This window comes from Dermacentor silvarum, chromosome 3 (assembly GCF_013339745.2).
Source record: "Dermacentor silvarum isolate Dsil-2018 chromosome 3, BIME_Dsil_1.4, whole genome shotgun sequence".
NCBI lineage: Eukaryota > Metazoa > Arthropoda > Arachnida > Ixodida > Ixodidae > Dermacentor > Dermacentor silvarum.
The window spans coordinates 221,892,266-221,907,558 of record NC_051156.1 but is presented as its reverse complement, the minus strand read 5'-3'; the positions used below and the strand labels follow the sequence as shown (position 1 = coordinate 221,907,558).

Sequence of the window (15,293 nt, the reverse complement as noted above, 5' to 3'; positions counted from 1 at the left end):
TCATACTAGCTTCAAGTCAATATAAACAAAAATCCAAGGAAACCCCTATGAGCTACTTTTTCAGATGTTGGAGCAAAAGTTGGAGCAAGATGTTGGAGTCAAAAGTACAGTGAACATCTATATTCCAATCAGCACACCTCTACATTGGAACATATCTGCCTCGGACACCAGTTCACTGTGACGGCTCAAAATTTAGTTTTCGTACACTGATTGCACCTTCAGCATCATAAAAAAAAAAAAGACAACAGTAATAGCAGGCTGAACTTCTTCACTTTTCACCACATTTTGTATGATCTACAAGTGTGAACTCTAAGCCTCATGTCTGAAATATTTCCAGTAATGGAAAACAATCAAATATTTCACAGTTGAAAAACACTCAGCGATTTAAGAAATCAGCCTGGTATAAATCATTACTGTCAAAAACAGCAAAAGAAGGGAGTCCTCTACATAACCACGTACTGGTGCCACAAGCCACCACTAAGGTCAGAAATACTCCCACATAATAGAACATCATAAAATATTTCACAACTGAAATATCTGAAACTGATCTTCCAGTGCTTTTTTTTTTTAAATTGGGCCTAGATTACACAATTTTACAGCACAAATCTATCCACAAGTTTTTTGAGAACATATAGATGACTTTTATCTCTAGCGCTTGTGATTCTGGTGGTGTGTGCAATAGTTGATGCAGCACCCTAAAGGAAATGTATACACAGTGACAACCTCAGAATTCAGCACAGTCAAACCCTATTGCAACAAAGTCGCATCCGACACAAAAATTTGTTCTTTATATCCAATATTCGTTATAAGCATGTATTCATTACATCTTGACATTGGCGACAAACATTTTAGATTTACTTTGTTATATCCGTGTTCGTTATATTGAGGTTGCAGTGTACAAGCTCCACCTACAAAAGCTTCTTCTCTCTGTGCTTTCACGAGCCAAGACTCAGTCCTTGAAGTGGCACCCCTAATGAAAGAAATTAGTCTTTGTCGTAATGCTATCAAAGTGATTGAACATAATTCGCTGGTGTGTTTGTACAAATTACCTCCGATTTGGACAGTGGTGTGTTCACCAGTGCATTGTTAGGTTGACCCCTACCGAAGCTACTGAAACACATACTGAGAAGCACTCACGGTTTTCCGCCTGGAATGGTGCCAAAGTGAGGTGGTGGCCGCAGGGATGGGTGTGCAGTCAAAGCCTGCAACCTGCGATAAGGACAACTGCAATTCAGCGTCGGTCAGCCATGCTTCCCTGCAAACACGGCCAACCCCACGACCAGGCAATGGCACCACCCCTACAATGTTCATGGCAAGTACTCCCCCCCCCCCCTCCCATGGCTTTCTAGCTTCTTTCTTTCCAATTTTCTCTCTCTCTATTTAACACCTTGATTCATTACATGTGAGAAAAAAACAAAGTTAACTCTCCACCATGCACTGTAGCAACTATAGAAAGTGTGAAAGCACACAAAACTATAAGAGCCTGCAAGATCAAGATACTGGCTTTCCTGTACAGCTCAGTTCTTTGCAGCCCAAAGCGTGATACATGGGGAACAGCTTCTTGCATAATATTCAGGCTATGCTTATGAACACACCACAATACACTTTCCTAAGCTGGTAACTACGATGACACCGAAATATGCACATTATATCCACGCAAATGCTTCAACGGTTCTGCAGACACTGTTTCTCAACCTGACATTATAAGGAACCTGCGCTAGTTTTTATTTCAAAACAAAGGCCAATCAGGAAGCTGAAGCACTATGAATGGTGCTCACACTTCTGCCACGATCATACTCAGTGATTCTGCAGTAACTGAAAATTTAGTTTAGCCATAGATGCCTCCGCTAAGAAAAAAGAAAGAAAGCGAAATTTCGTGGCCAAGTCACCATGAAAACTAAATACCTAAACTGCGCATGAAAACTAGATGTACGTGAAAGCAAATCCTGACTTTAGCAAGCAATGAAGAACCAGAGTTTAGTGAAACTCTGGTCCTGGACTGCATGAGCACTGCAATTTGTTATACACATTTTCATCTGTGTTATATTTTTAAAAAAAAGAAAAGAAAAAGGCATAAGCTATGGATGGGAGTCAACACAAGCTCATGTGAAAAGTGCTCCCACGATGAGTAAACACTATATTATGTTCAGTTGAGATAGATAAATATCGCTGGGCAAGCTTGTTTGCTGAGATATTCGCTGGCAAGTTATTATTTTTCCTCTTCCTGTTCTCTTATCACACACTTTCAAGTTGTTACCTGAGCAACAAATGACAAATAATAACATCTATTATGCCTGTACCTTTGCTAACACCTTGTCTCATATCACAGTTAAGTGAAAGGACCAACCGAAATATTTGCTGTGGAGTCCATGGTTCTAACAGTAAGGTTAAAGTAAACTATGCTTTCATTCTCACAACTTTAAAAGAATATCCAGTGCTTACTGCTGCTTTGTTTTCAGTAGGATTTTCCAACAATGTAGCCGTCTTTGGTCTATGTCATTGAATCATACCTATTGCATCAATGTTCGCCTGGACGTTGCCAGCACGCAGCGAAATCAGTCCAGATTTCTGCAGCAGCTCAATTCTCAGATGGCAATGTGCACATACAACATTGGCTCCTCATTTTTTCAGGAAAAGTGGTAAGCAACTCATCTAATGATGCAGACCCAAAAAGTTTATCTTGCTGTGAAATCTGAGAAAAAGCAAAACAGCAATAAGCACAAATAAGGTGCACACAAGTTAGGTCTCGTCTCTCTATCGTAAGCTTGTGGTGCCTAAAGAAAGGCGTGGAGTATCCAGCCCTGCCCGGTTCGTGGGGTGACCGCCCGGAGGTGCCCACCAGAGATCGCGAGTAGGAACTGAGTGCCGAGCTGTGCAGCTGAGGGAAGGCTGCTGAGTTGGCAGCGGCGAGGTCAGCTGCGGCCAACGCATGTGGTGCACCTCCCAGGGGGTACGGATAGGGACCTGCCACAACAGTAGATGAGGGGGAGGAGCATTAATGCACGATTCTCTAGAACAGAACTGCACTTTTCTTACTCAAAAGGTCTCACTAAGAAAGCACAGTGCAAAGAAGGGAACAGGATGGACTCATGGGCTAGTTGGTATATGGCATTATGTACACTGTAGCGCAAGCAAAACACACAGGATGACAGAAAGACAGGGACACTGAGTGAAGGGACGACACAATGAAGCGCTTCGTTATGTTGTTCCTTCACACTATGACTCAACTTTCCAATGTTTCTTTTTCGTTGTAAGCCTTGTACCAACCAGCCTACATAAACCCAACCCTGCTCAGAAAGTCAGAAATATTCTGAGTGCCCCCTATTTATGGCCCTCCCATAATTGCTCAGGCATTGTAGAAGCAAGGAAGGCCACAAGCAAAACCAAAGGCCTGAAATGCAGTGAGATTATGAAAACTACAAAGATTTTTGCAAGAAACTAGGAATACAAGTGCAATATGATTAGCAATAGTATAATTAAGAGGTGAAAGTCATACTGGGATTGAAATAAATAAACTACAACTCATCACATAATTAAACGTGAGAGTTATATAACTGTGCACAAAAAATGCTATCAGAAGTCCTGTAACAAATTAGTGTGGTTGCTAGTGATAACACAATCACTCACCAAGAGCAGCCGATTTGGAAGAGGAACCGGGCAGGGACGGCTTGGCTGCACCACTGGAACCAGGAGTTGTGGAGCCCGAACTCGTAGGAGTTAATGATTTTGACACCGGTGTGGGAGATTTATCACCCTTGAGAGAGAAAATTTGCTGACAGTTAGGTATGCTGTACAAAAGTTGGACACAGTGGGTCTGCAAGACTTGAATGTATGTGGAATGAAATGTTAATTGCACAGAATATATTAAGAAACTAACAGCACAAGCTAGGACCAAGGACAAAGATGGGGCACAATGTACAAAACAGCTGGGCCAACTAGACTGCTTGTGACAAAAAAGCCCATCTGTATCAGAAACATCTAAGAGTATAAAAACACATAATGTTTATTGTACCTTTGTACAAATTTTGCCTAATAACAACTTTCATTACCTGAATATATGTTGCAACAAAAGAGAGACAATGCAGAGGCACCACTACCAAAGAGCACTCAATTGATGCATTCAACTCTCATTAATTCAGACCCACAGGAACAAGATTTTTTTCTGAATTAATTTAGGTTAAATGATAAATGATCCCAAATAAATGTTACACGTACACACGTATTGACATGGCTGTGTTTAAGAGATATGTAACCAGAAAAGGCCATACAAACATGATACAGGTCGGGACTGGCACTAGTTAGCACTCCCAGGGCTAGATATAGTACACATAAATGCCCAAGATAGTGGCCATACTGATAGCCATCGCCATAACACAATTGGTAGTGCAACCCACGCATAATGCGGAGGTTGTGGGTTCGGCTCTCACTGGCGACAAGTTATCTTTTCGTCCACTTTGTTTTCTTTATTATTGTCTACATTTCCATTTCAACCACAGCTAATTACTCCTATGCTTTCCTTGGCTTCGTTGCCTGTTGCCTTTATATCGTCGTGATTAACAAAAATTGAGCCCCTTGGTTTTCCTTCTTCTAGTTCATTTATAGTGAGGGTCTTGAATCTGGCAACCCTAATGCCATTAGGTAACATACAAGGCATTTATTAGCCAGGTGCCTGCTCCTAAATTCACAAGTTACATGACGCCATCGGGCAAAAAAAAAAGGATGTTCCACATCCGCCCACCATGGCCCAGAGTGGTGCTGATTAGCACTCCCAGGGCTAGATCTAGTACACATAAATACCCAAGATAGTGGCCAGATTGACGGCTGCCGCCGTAGCACAATTCGTAGCGCAATGCACTGCGTAATGTGGAGGTTGTGGGTTCAGCTCCTAAAGGCAACAAGGTATCTTTTCGTAAACTTCCGTTTTCTCTTTTCATCATTATTTTCTACATTTAAATTTCCACTGCTAATAACACCTAAGCTTTCCTTGGCTTCATTGCCTGTTGGCTTTATACAGTCACTTTTGCCACAAGTGTATCGGTGGTGCCAGTTCACGACGGTACCTGTCAAGTTATACTGCAGCATGCATACCAAATGAATGTAGGCGTGTTTCGAACGTTCATACCCTATCAACATCCTCTTACATTTTCTTGCCTCCCTGAGAAGCCAGAAAGCTTGAAGTAACTTAAATTCTTGTTTAACTTGTTTGAATTAACCAAAGCGCATCTCCAAGTCCGAGTGCTCGCGAGTCTACTGTGCCTACACATGAAAGGCCTCTATTCGCAAAAAAAGAGATGCACATTCGACACACGTGACAAAGCCACAGCTGCTCTCACCAAGCCATCCTTTGTGGACTTTGAGGAGACCGGGGTACTGCGACTGGAAGAGGAGCCTGAGCGACTAGGTGGCCTTTCCCGCTTGATGGGTCGCTCACTGCCATTCTCTCGTGGTGACAAGCTCCCATTGTTAGCAGGAGATACAGGGTCCTGGAACATACAGTCAGTGGAGAGGAAGACAAGGCTCAAGCGACAAAGGCAACCGATACACTGATGGGCCCTCTGCCTGGATTGCACGTGTGTCTAATCCTAGAAATACCAGCTACCTTAGGATTTCAAATTTCTTGGTCTAAGGTAACCTTACAGGGTTAAGTAGTCCTCATTTCTTTGGAAATCAGATGTTTAAGTACCTGCATTACTAGCAGAACAGGTCACAGACCAGCGACAAAAAAAATAACTTGGACGTTTTGGGACTGTCACAAGATTAATTCATATATGTACGCAAATATTGGGGCGAGAATATACCATGGGGCCACCTGCCGTCAGAGCCTGAATTACTTGTAAAGTCGTATCACCCGGCTTTCTTGAATCTAAGTACACGAGGGTTTTTGCATTTCACCCTAATCAAAATGTGGTCGCAGTGGTCGAGATAGAACCGCGACCTCGACAGCACAAGGCCATAGCCAATTGGATACAGCAGCAGGCTGCACTGTTGCAGCAAGTTCAACTGCATTCAACCTAATCGATTTTCACCCCTCTTTTTTTTTTTTTTACACAAGATGCTCACCTCATTCGCAACATCCACATCCTGGTTTTCATCATCATTGTCCTGAAAATGAAAGTGGTATATTTCAGATGTGGAACTCTATAAAGGAAGAGCAAAATTCAAAGAGAAATTCAGCATGACCATGCCTTCTTTTCGTCTTAAACCATAGAGTGAGCTGGTCTTATTCCTTTCTGTTAAGGAGCCTCAATGCTCAATATGACGAGTGTTGTGTTGCCTCAATTAAAAATTACAAAGGCAGCACTAAAGAAAGAGTGCAATAACTTTAAATTTTGCATTCTTGCTCACAATCAAGGCAGAAACAAAACATGCATTAAACAAGAGCTTCAAGCGCACGTGTGATTCTTGTTCGAGCACTGGATGGGCAGCTGACTTTGTAAAAGATTTGGCTTGTGCAAAAGGGTCGGCATCGTACTCACTAAACAGCTTAGTTTACAGGACAGTCGCTTACATGAACAATGACATCATGCTTGTCTTCTTTCCGCCGCTTCTTGTCAGATTCTGTGTCCGGTGTCCGTGTTCTCAACTTTGCATCACGTGGAGAAGGGGAATTTCTCTGTTCAAACGAGAAAAGCTTCTTTTTATACATATTGAGCAGTCAACACATGAATAGAAATATGCCACCCATATAAACTGCCTCTCGTGTGTATGAACACATAGTGGATAATCAATTACTCTCACCTATGACTAGTTAACGCTCAAACACAGCCACTTCATTATTTCAAAAAACAAATATTACAGAAAACAATTTCTAATACAGATGCGATGAATAATGAAACAAGTTTAGAATGATGGCTTTACCTGACAGAATTATCCAGGCTGAAGCATTATGCTGTTGCACAGTACACTTAGATGTGAGACTGACATTGCAAGTTTATATATATATATAAGAGAAAGAAATGCATCTCCTAATAAGCTCAGATAATGACACACTGTCTCACTATGCCTCCTCCCTCAACTGTGTCAGCCCCTAATTTATCATTATTCATGCTTCCCATTATTTGAGCTAAGCAAATTCTAAAAATTGCAGGTGGCAGGTAATGCAATTTGACATTTCAGTTGATTACTTAAATATAGATTAGCTTAAACAGGCAGACATTACTTTCATTACAAATAACACATTGCAACCAGCTAATTAACTGATTCCCCAAGCAAACTCCTTAAGCAATTAATTGAGGGCATGTGATGCAATTGCAAAATGAGAGCTGGTCAGTGCTCCAGGCATGCCCATTTAGTGGGCAGCCCAATACTAGTCTGAGATATCTGCCTCTAAAATGCGCCATAATACACAGTTGGTGGTCCGTGTTTTCCTGAAAAGGCTTCTGTATGCCCCATGGGATGAAACTACATAGAATGTCAATGTATTTTGAGCCAGAATCTAAAACGTTGTACCTTGAAATTAGCACAAGTCAGAGGATTCCTACTAAATTGCCTCGCCTTTCAATCCTGCAATCCTGTTCGATACTGTTAGTCAAAATTTTTGTCTCCAATTCAGTTGTTTGATCTGGAATATTGTATGTACTCACTCCTGCGATATCTTGCTGTGCAAGATGAAGTATTTGTAAATATATAAATTGTAATATATGCCCCAGGTAACTAATCAAAAATTTAATTACTGAATTTGTTAATCCAGTACTTGCACACTAATTTATTTTTCCTTTTTCGGTAAGTTTTACCTCCAATCAACCCAGCTGAAAATGCAGAAGTATGAGACCTGGCGCAAGCCAATTCATTGTTATTTTATAACTGTACAGTCTAATTTCTATATTTCTAGCTTTCTGGCTTCATACCTGTTATGAATGATGAACAAATGACATAAAAACTAGTTTTGACGATTTTTACAACACATCTGTGGTAAGCTTCTTTAAATCAATCAAGAATCTTCCTTCACCTACCTCTCTCTTCATTTTACTTAAGTAATAGAACTCTCCTTAAAACACTGGCTTTATGTTTGGTGACTGGGTATTGCACTCACCCTATCATCAGCAGCCGCTGTTAATCCAGGAGGGAACCCATTTGAAACACAAGGACAGGAGAAAAAAAAATAAAGTTAGCACACAATATGGTAATGATTATTAAAACAGTATATTTTCAAAAGATATTAAACAAGTACTACATACAATCAAGTGCTAATAGTTACAGTTAATGCTGCTGACACATCGGGGCTTCTTATAAAAAGTGAACATAAAGTCATTTCCATTAAAATTTACAGTGATCCAGCATATTACGACGCTGCTGACCCTTGCATCAGTTATAATACAATGGCTATGACCAAGGTATCCAGAAGACAGTGCAAAACTAATACAACGCAGTAAATGGTCAGTCATGTCATGTAAAGTTGTTTTTAAATGTGACAGTTCCTGGGTGACAGTTTCATTTCACTAGGTTTGGCACGAAACCCATCCATAACTGCTACTAAAGCAAAAAGCAAGTAAATATTTGTTTGAAATCCCCTGGTGGTGGGATTCAAACCACTGCCCCAGCAGCTGTACTAGTGCACAAACCTGACACCCCAAGTGCTGAGCTACTAACAGTGCTGCTTGAACATACATCGTGTTGACTAAGAAGCAAACACTGCATCTTTGCTGTGCACTCGCATAAAGAATACTTAATCCAGTCGGGAGATTGTCTGTGGTGACATTAAAATGCCTTAAAGGAGACAAGGAAGACTGTGCAGCAATTATTCATCCATGCATTATCGAGTGGCATATCATTATGGTGGAAAGCGAACAAGACACGAAAGCAAATGAAGAGGAAGTGTGTTAGTAGAAAAAACGAAGAAGCAGAGAGGATGCCTCAGTCTCAGAGTAATGATGTCATAAAAATAAACTGTCACTTGGCTCACCCGAACCTCGTCGTTTCAATATACAGTGTAGCTATATCACTGCTTAAGCGCATCACTAGTGCTATTATACAATAAATATGACATAAAAGCACAGAACAATGTCGTGTCAACCTCATCAGAGTATGCACAGATTTGCAAGAAACATAACAATTAGGAGGATTTTTTTTTTTTTTTTCGTAGTGCAGGCTGTCTGCCACCATCTACTTTCTTCAGTACTTCAAGACATTCTCTCATTACATCTTTCAGGTGTTTGCTCAATGGCTGTGTTGTCACCTAATTTCTTTGCCCTGTTTGTATAATACTGAAATTTTTCAATAAAAGAAAATATACTTTTTTTTCCCTTAGTTCTTACTTCCAATAATTATTAATTAGGCAGCAGTGCCCGTATTTAGGCCCCTGAAAAGCCCACTTTCTGAACTTGTGGATACATATTGTTGCTGCAGAGAGCCCCAGCTGAATTACTGAGCAAGCAGCATTTTATCAAAAATACAAAATCAATCTTGCCAAAGCAAGCACACACACAGACATCAAACGAGAAGAATGAGAGAAAAGGATGGCAAGGTACAGAGCATTAATGCAAAACGCATCTCACAGCATGAGACCAAACTGCTGGACCATCTGTGGTAATTATAATTACTCTTTTCAGCCACTAGACAATACAAGCAAGCAACAGGCTCAGAGTTGCTGGCACATTTGTCACATTATCTGACCCAACAAAGAGTGGAGTTACTCTTCCAAAACCCCATTCTGCTCGATGCCCAAAGTGGCCCACACATACACACCGTGTGCAGCAGCGGCTGCAGCAGCGGCACGCTTGTCGTGCTCCTTGAGTGCGGCCACGGGCGCCAACCCCGAGGAGAGAGCGAGCAGGCTGGCTGCACTGTTGGGCGGCCCCAGGGCCAATGCATGGGGCATCAGCGGACCCATGGCACCGGGGCCCCCATGCGCGAGTTGCTGAGCTTGCATCTGTTGCTGCAGTGGAAGAAAAGAAAGGCAGGAGAGAGGGGGGTGCAATCAGTAACAAGCAATGGGAGCAATGCCTGCATACAGTGTGGACTGCGCGCACCAGAGTCTATGTGTACATGGCTGTCCACGCATCAAAGGGCAATATCCAGAGCGGAGGAGCACAAATCCTAGTGACACAAGACTCCCAGCACCCAGAGTAGGAGAAGGCCGTAAGCAGATGCCTCTGACACTCATCTTTGTGCTCTACTAACTACTGATTGAATCAGAGAGCTCAACACCCCCATTAAAGCTGCAGTTTGGTTAATAAGTGATGCTGTAGAGATAGAGGGGGGGGGGGGGCAAGGACCATGGCCTGGGGTTCTTTAACATGCACCTAAATACATGCACACAGGCATTCTTGCATCCCAACCCTATCAGAATGTGATCACCGAGGCCAGAAATGTGACGCTTTATCACGTGCTCAGTCGCTATGGTGATTTCATTGACCAGTGCAGAAGAGTATGCGAGGCCAGAGGTCACGTGATGGTAAAGGCTTGTCTTCACACTGATTAAAGGGAACAAGACACGAAAATGTGCTGTTTGACAGCTGCTATTGCTGCAGCTGTAGGCACCATTTACATATTTGGCTAATAGCCCCTTCACATTCATGCTGTCCTTTATGACACTTTAGACAAATGCCATGTCAGATTAGATCTGCAGGTTTCTTTCCTGGAACTCACAGCATTTATTAAGTAAACAAAAAGAAACTGCTCATACAGCATTACTGCACCAATAGCAGCACATGCACTTGCTCATAGCCATAATGCATGTGTACCCTTAATAAACAATCTTGCTGAAATCAGTGGCTTCATCTGCCCCAATACTCATTTTTCTTTATATACAATGATTTATTCTGTTTACCAGATAAGCTTTTTACGCCTCAATCTTCTGCTATTCATGCAAGCAACACTAACACAATTGGCATTAACGTATGGTTTCCCTATTCAAATCGATGTTAGCAGTAGATCCAATGTCTACGAAGTTTGCTGAACATTAAAAGAAAAAAAAAAGAAAAAAAAATGTTTCATTTCGTGTCACTGTTGGGTGCAGATTTTATTTTTGCCCCACAAACCTGTTATGCAAGAATTGTCAAGCATCAAGAAGCTCAAGAAGTATCTAAGCACCATGCTTAAAACTCCGGAACTCCACACCTAAAAACAGACCTCAAAATTATTTATAGTGTATCTGTTACAGCATCCGAATGCAACCTTATAACATAACTTTGTTTACGTGAGTATTGCAAAAATAAAATTACTAAATTTAATGTGCAAAATCAAACCACAGTCTATGAGAGATGCCACAGCAGGAGTCTCTCAATTAATTTCAACCGCCTGGGGCTCTTTAACATGCATTTAAATGTTACTGCACGAGTGTTTTTGCTTTCTGCCCCTCATCAGCATGCGGCTGCTGTGGCCGGAAGCAGAACGCCATAGTCAGAGTCATCGCGGCAGGCAGTTGTGCATAAATCTATTTTGCAAATTCATGGCATATATTTACACTTCCAAACGGCAGATAATAAGCAATTCTGTCCTCTAGTAGATGCAGTTTACAGTAATGTTATGCCCGTTTTTATAGCTGTTTTACGCAATCGCACGCTTAAATCAATGTACGATTTTTTTTTATATATATAACTTGAGTGCATAAAAAAAAAAACATCTGCCTTGAACAGTCGACAGAAATTAACCGTTCTGTTATAAATGCAACAACTCCACTCAAATCTGTTCAACGGTGGTCCGACATCAATTCAAAAAGCAAGCTTTATTTTTCTTTTATTTATTTTTTTCTTCGGGCGCGTAGTGCGCTTCGTTTAACTAAGTTCTGCCCTTTTAATCTCCGGCAGTAATCCGACACCGGCGCAATCCGAACCCCCTCTCCAACCGGACTGCCCGCCGCTGAGCAGTTTCATAGGGCACGTTACCTCATTCATGCCGCGGAGAGCGAGCGATGGAGAGAGGGGTCTACGTGCAGCAACCCAACGCTCCTACTCTCCGCCATGGGAGAGAAAGAGAGAGCTCACGCGTGCAGAGGAAACGAGGGAGCGTAAAGAGCATAGGATCCTCCCTCCAGTACTACTCACCATGAGGTGCGCCAGGCCGGTGTGCTGCTGCTGAAAAGAGACCAACCCACAGGTCACCACGCAGCACGCACACACACACACACGCACGCACACACTCTCTCTCGCTCTCTTCTCGCGGGCGTCTCGATTAAGCGCTCGCCGCCGGCCGCGCGGATAATTAAATCGGCCGCGGCGGCGGAGGAGGAGGCGAAGGGTGCCAGCAGACAAGCCGCGTAATGAGCACTCGCCGCCGCCGGGGGCGATCGATGCCTCACCTCACCTCCCCAACCGCCACCGGCGGATTAGCGCGCGCGCGCTACGCCAGCTACGCCGACTCCCGCTCCACACTGCCACCTCCGCCGCCGCCGCAACCGCTATTGCGCAAGGCTGCGCCACCCCCCCTCCACGGGTCGCGCCTGCCAGCCCCGCGGGGCCGGTAATCGCACACGCGCACGCATTACGGGCGCCGTGCGTCTCCCCATGCCAGGCAGCACAAAGCGCCTGCACCGAGGAGGAGGAGGAGAGATCGGGCACCACTCGCAACTGCGCGCGTACATCGACGACGAGCCGTTGAGGGAGCGGGGCAGGCGATGTCAATGGAAACAACCGAGCAAGACTCGCCCCCTACACTCGCCCCATTTCCGCCGAACTTATCCGACGGAGACACGAGCGAGAGAGCATCAGGGCGGGGGGGACGGCCGAGTGCGCGCGTTAGGTTTTCAAAGTAGTACTGTATGCCCTCAAGTTTGATCTCGCTATACACAGGAAGGAGTTACGTACTGCGGCCGCGCATGCCGCTTCAACAAGGGTGTCAAGGACAGCTGCTTGCCAGAGCTGTATGGGAAGCACGGTACGTCACTTATAATAGCGTACGTGTCTTGCGACCTAGTTCGGTGAAAGCCTCTACTACTCCGACAGGTTGCTGCTCATGGCAGGATTAATACAGGCAGAGTAAATTTGATTTCACTCGGAGAGACACATATATAACGAACAAATTCAAAAGGATTTGAAAAAGACGTAGGTACTGCGTGGGATGCCAACTGGTAGTACTACGCAAGAAATTGTTCGAGCTTGCGCATTCAGAGAACAAATCAGATAAATAATGTTCACAGTGTACGCGGAGAACAATTCCCCTGCATATCCCCCCTTTCCCTCAAAAAAGAAGAAGAAGAAGACGGTAAAACTAGCGCTTTGTTATATAAAGCGAAGGAACAATGCTGCGAACATGGCATGCAACAAACATCGTCGGTGGAGAAAAGGCGGAGCGCATTGCAAACCAAAAGCCAAACTGTTTGAAAGAATTATAAGATGAATGATCTGGTACGTGCGCTCACAGGCTCGAAACACAATAGAGTAATGCACGAGACTGAAAAAAAAAAAAAAAAAAAAAATCTTAAAAGAACTGTACAGCGCTCTTCCCGACACTTAGTGCTGTTCTCTTGTATATTCATTATTCTCTTGGTTTCCTGAACTGTTAAACAGCGAAATTAATTACTACTCTTCGAGTAGCCTAAATTTTAGTGGCAAAAAAAGAACGAGAATGCGCACAAACGAGTCACGTACCCCGATAATGGCGTTGAGTTCAGTCATGGTGACCTGCTTGGCACGTTCCACAGCGGTCGCCACTTGCTGTTGGTGCTGCGTTGCAGATAAGAGTTGAATTGTTACAAGGAGCTGCAACGCAGCTCGTCGTCTATTGAGGCCGAGGCACCACTTGCTGGTGTCAGCCTCGCTCGCAACCGCCGGCAACACAACATCGCACATCACATACATGTTTCTGGAATGCGGAGATTGCGATAAAGCTCATACACCTCGCGTCCTACCCAGTCGCATCCTCTCCTTGCATAATGTGATGTTCATGCTTGAAATGTGGTTCTGGCGCAAGAAAGACTAAGCAGCAAGAATAAGGGACAGAAAGAGCGCCAATCTGTCTGGCACTCTTTCTGTCCCTGATTTCCGCTTAGTTTTCCTTGCGCCAGAACCACATTTCAAACTCTTTGCATACTTTACTCTTCCCTCTTACTACCCCCACTTTTTTTCTTCTTCTTCTTCATTCTATACTTCCTCTACTTTTCAGATAAAGGCCTTGTTACCGTCAAGGTCTTTTTCGGAGTTAAAATATACAGTACCATATACCATATGCTGTCAGAAAATAATCACTGTGCGGACGTCGCGCTCGAGCGGTAGCACTCGGATGCAGTACGCACTTCTGGCGACGAAAAACTGCATTCCAGCATTCTAATTTATTTTTCCTTCTTATTTTTAGAAATGAGGTGCGGAGGTATGGGAAGGGGGCAGATATATACTATACGAAAGCTAGGCTAACTCTTATGTGGACGGAAAAGCGCACACCCAACAAGCGCGCGCTTACATGGCAGTGCAATTAAAGGTGTAGCTTGAGGCTGCACTAGCTGCACGCCGTTACAGCATGCTGTAAACACCACGCGGTTACTTCCACAAAAAGGCAAACCTTATGACGTAGGGTGCGTCCCAGAATCCTATGCAATCATTTATGATATAGCCACACACCTACATTTCTTGCAATTCGTGTCATCGCGCGAGACAGAGCGTATACACTGCCAACACAAGGTACGACACTTCAATTCTGACTGCACCCCGAAGCAGATACCCTAACGCTGAAGCGGAGCACCTGGCGGTATGGGTCTCTGAACGACAGACGAACAGCAGAATCCGTTTTAGCCCCTCAAAAAATTTTGAACTAACCTCTTGCGAGAGGAATGGCAGGATCTGTGCGATGATGGCGTTCAGCCGTTTGGCCACCTCCGTCTGTAGGAAAGAGCGGACAAGTATTTACTGCGGCTTCGTGGACCATATACGGGAGCCTTCCACCGTGCATATAGAAAGGTTCCACTCACCTGCTTGTGCATCTCGACGTTCAAACCGTACGACATCTCGTAGTACTGCCGAGAGGAAAAGAACACATGGGTTAAAGAACAGATCCCGTCTTCCCTCATCTCCACCCCACCCTCCTAAGCCCCAACTGAATTTGATGCGACGAGCATGCCCCGCGAATACGGTAGCTGCATTCTTTAAAGTGCAGAGGCGAGACGCAACACCTGATTTTTGAGAAAGGGCAGCGAAAAGCTTTCTGGCAGCACAACACCCTCAGATTTGAGGCACAGAACTGCGAGGCAATTTCGCTGCAGTTCCAAGTTCATGTTCTCACAGGATTCGAATACACCTATTCAATACAGCGCTGGCTCATCCAAGAGAGTCACACACGAAGGGTACGTGAAGACATAGCCTCCTATGGTGGCTATGGTGAAGGTCGCTTGTGCAACTCTTCATTAGTGGGCAAGCGGCACAAGC

At 43.8% G+C, this 15,293-nt stretch overlaps 1 protein-coding gene across 1 annotated transcript in view; it reads right to left on the bottom strand.

Moving 5' to 3' along the window:
- Positions 1–15,293, bottom strand: part of LOC119446738 (transducin-like enhancer protein 4) — a 63,853-nt gene that overhangs the window by 23,290 nt on the left and 25,270 nt on the right. Inside the window, 13 exon segments of the mRNA XM_037711264.2 lie at positions 1,138–1,193; positions 1,195–1,224; positions 2,840–2,964; positions 3,628–3,754; positions 5,334–5,483; positions 6,061–6,102; positions 6,509–6,613; positions 8,033–8,049; positions 9,685–9,874; positions 11,985–12,014; positions 13,527–13,601; positions 14,688–14,750; positions 14,840–14,884. Of these exon segments, the coding sequence (XP_037567192.1) occupies positions 1,138–1,193; positions 1,195–1,224; positions 2,840–2,964; positions 3,628–3,754; positions 5,334–5,483; positions 6,061–6,102; positions 6,509–6,613; positions 8,033–8,049; positions 9,685–9,874; positions 11,985–12,014; positions 13,527–13,601; positions 14,688–14,750; positions 14,840–14,884 (1,055 nt within the window).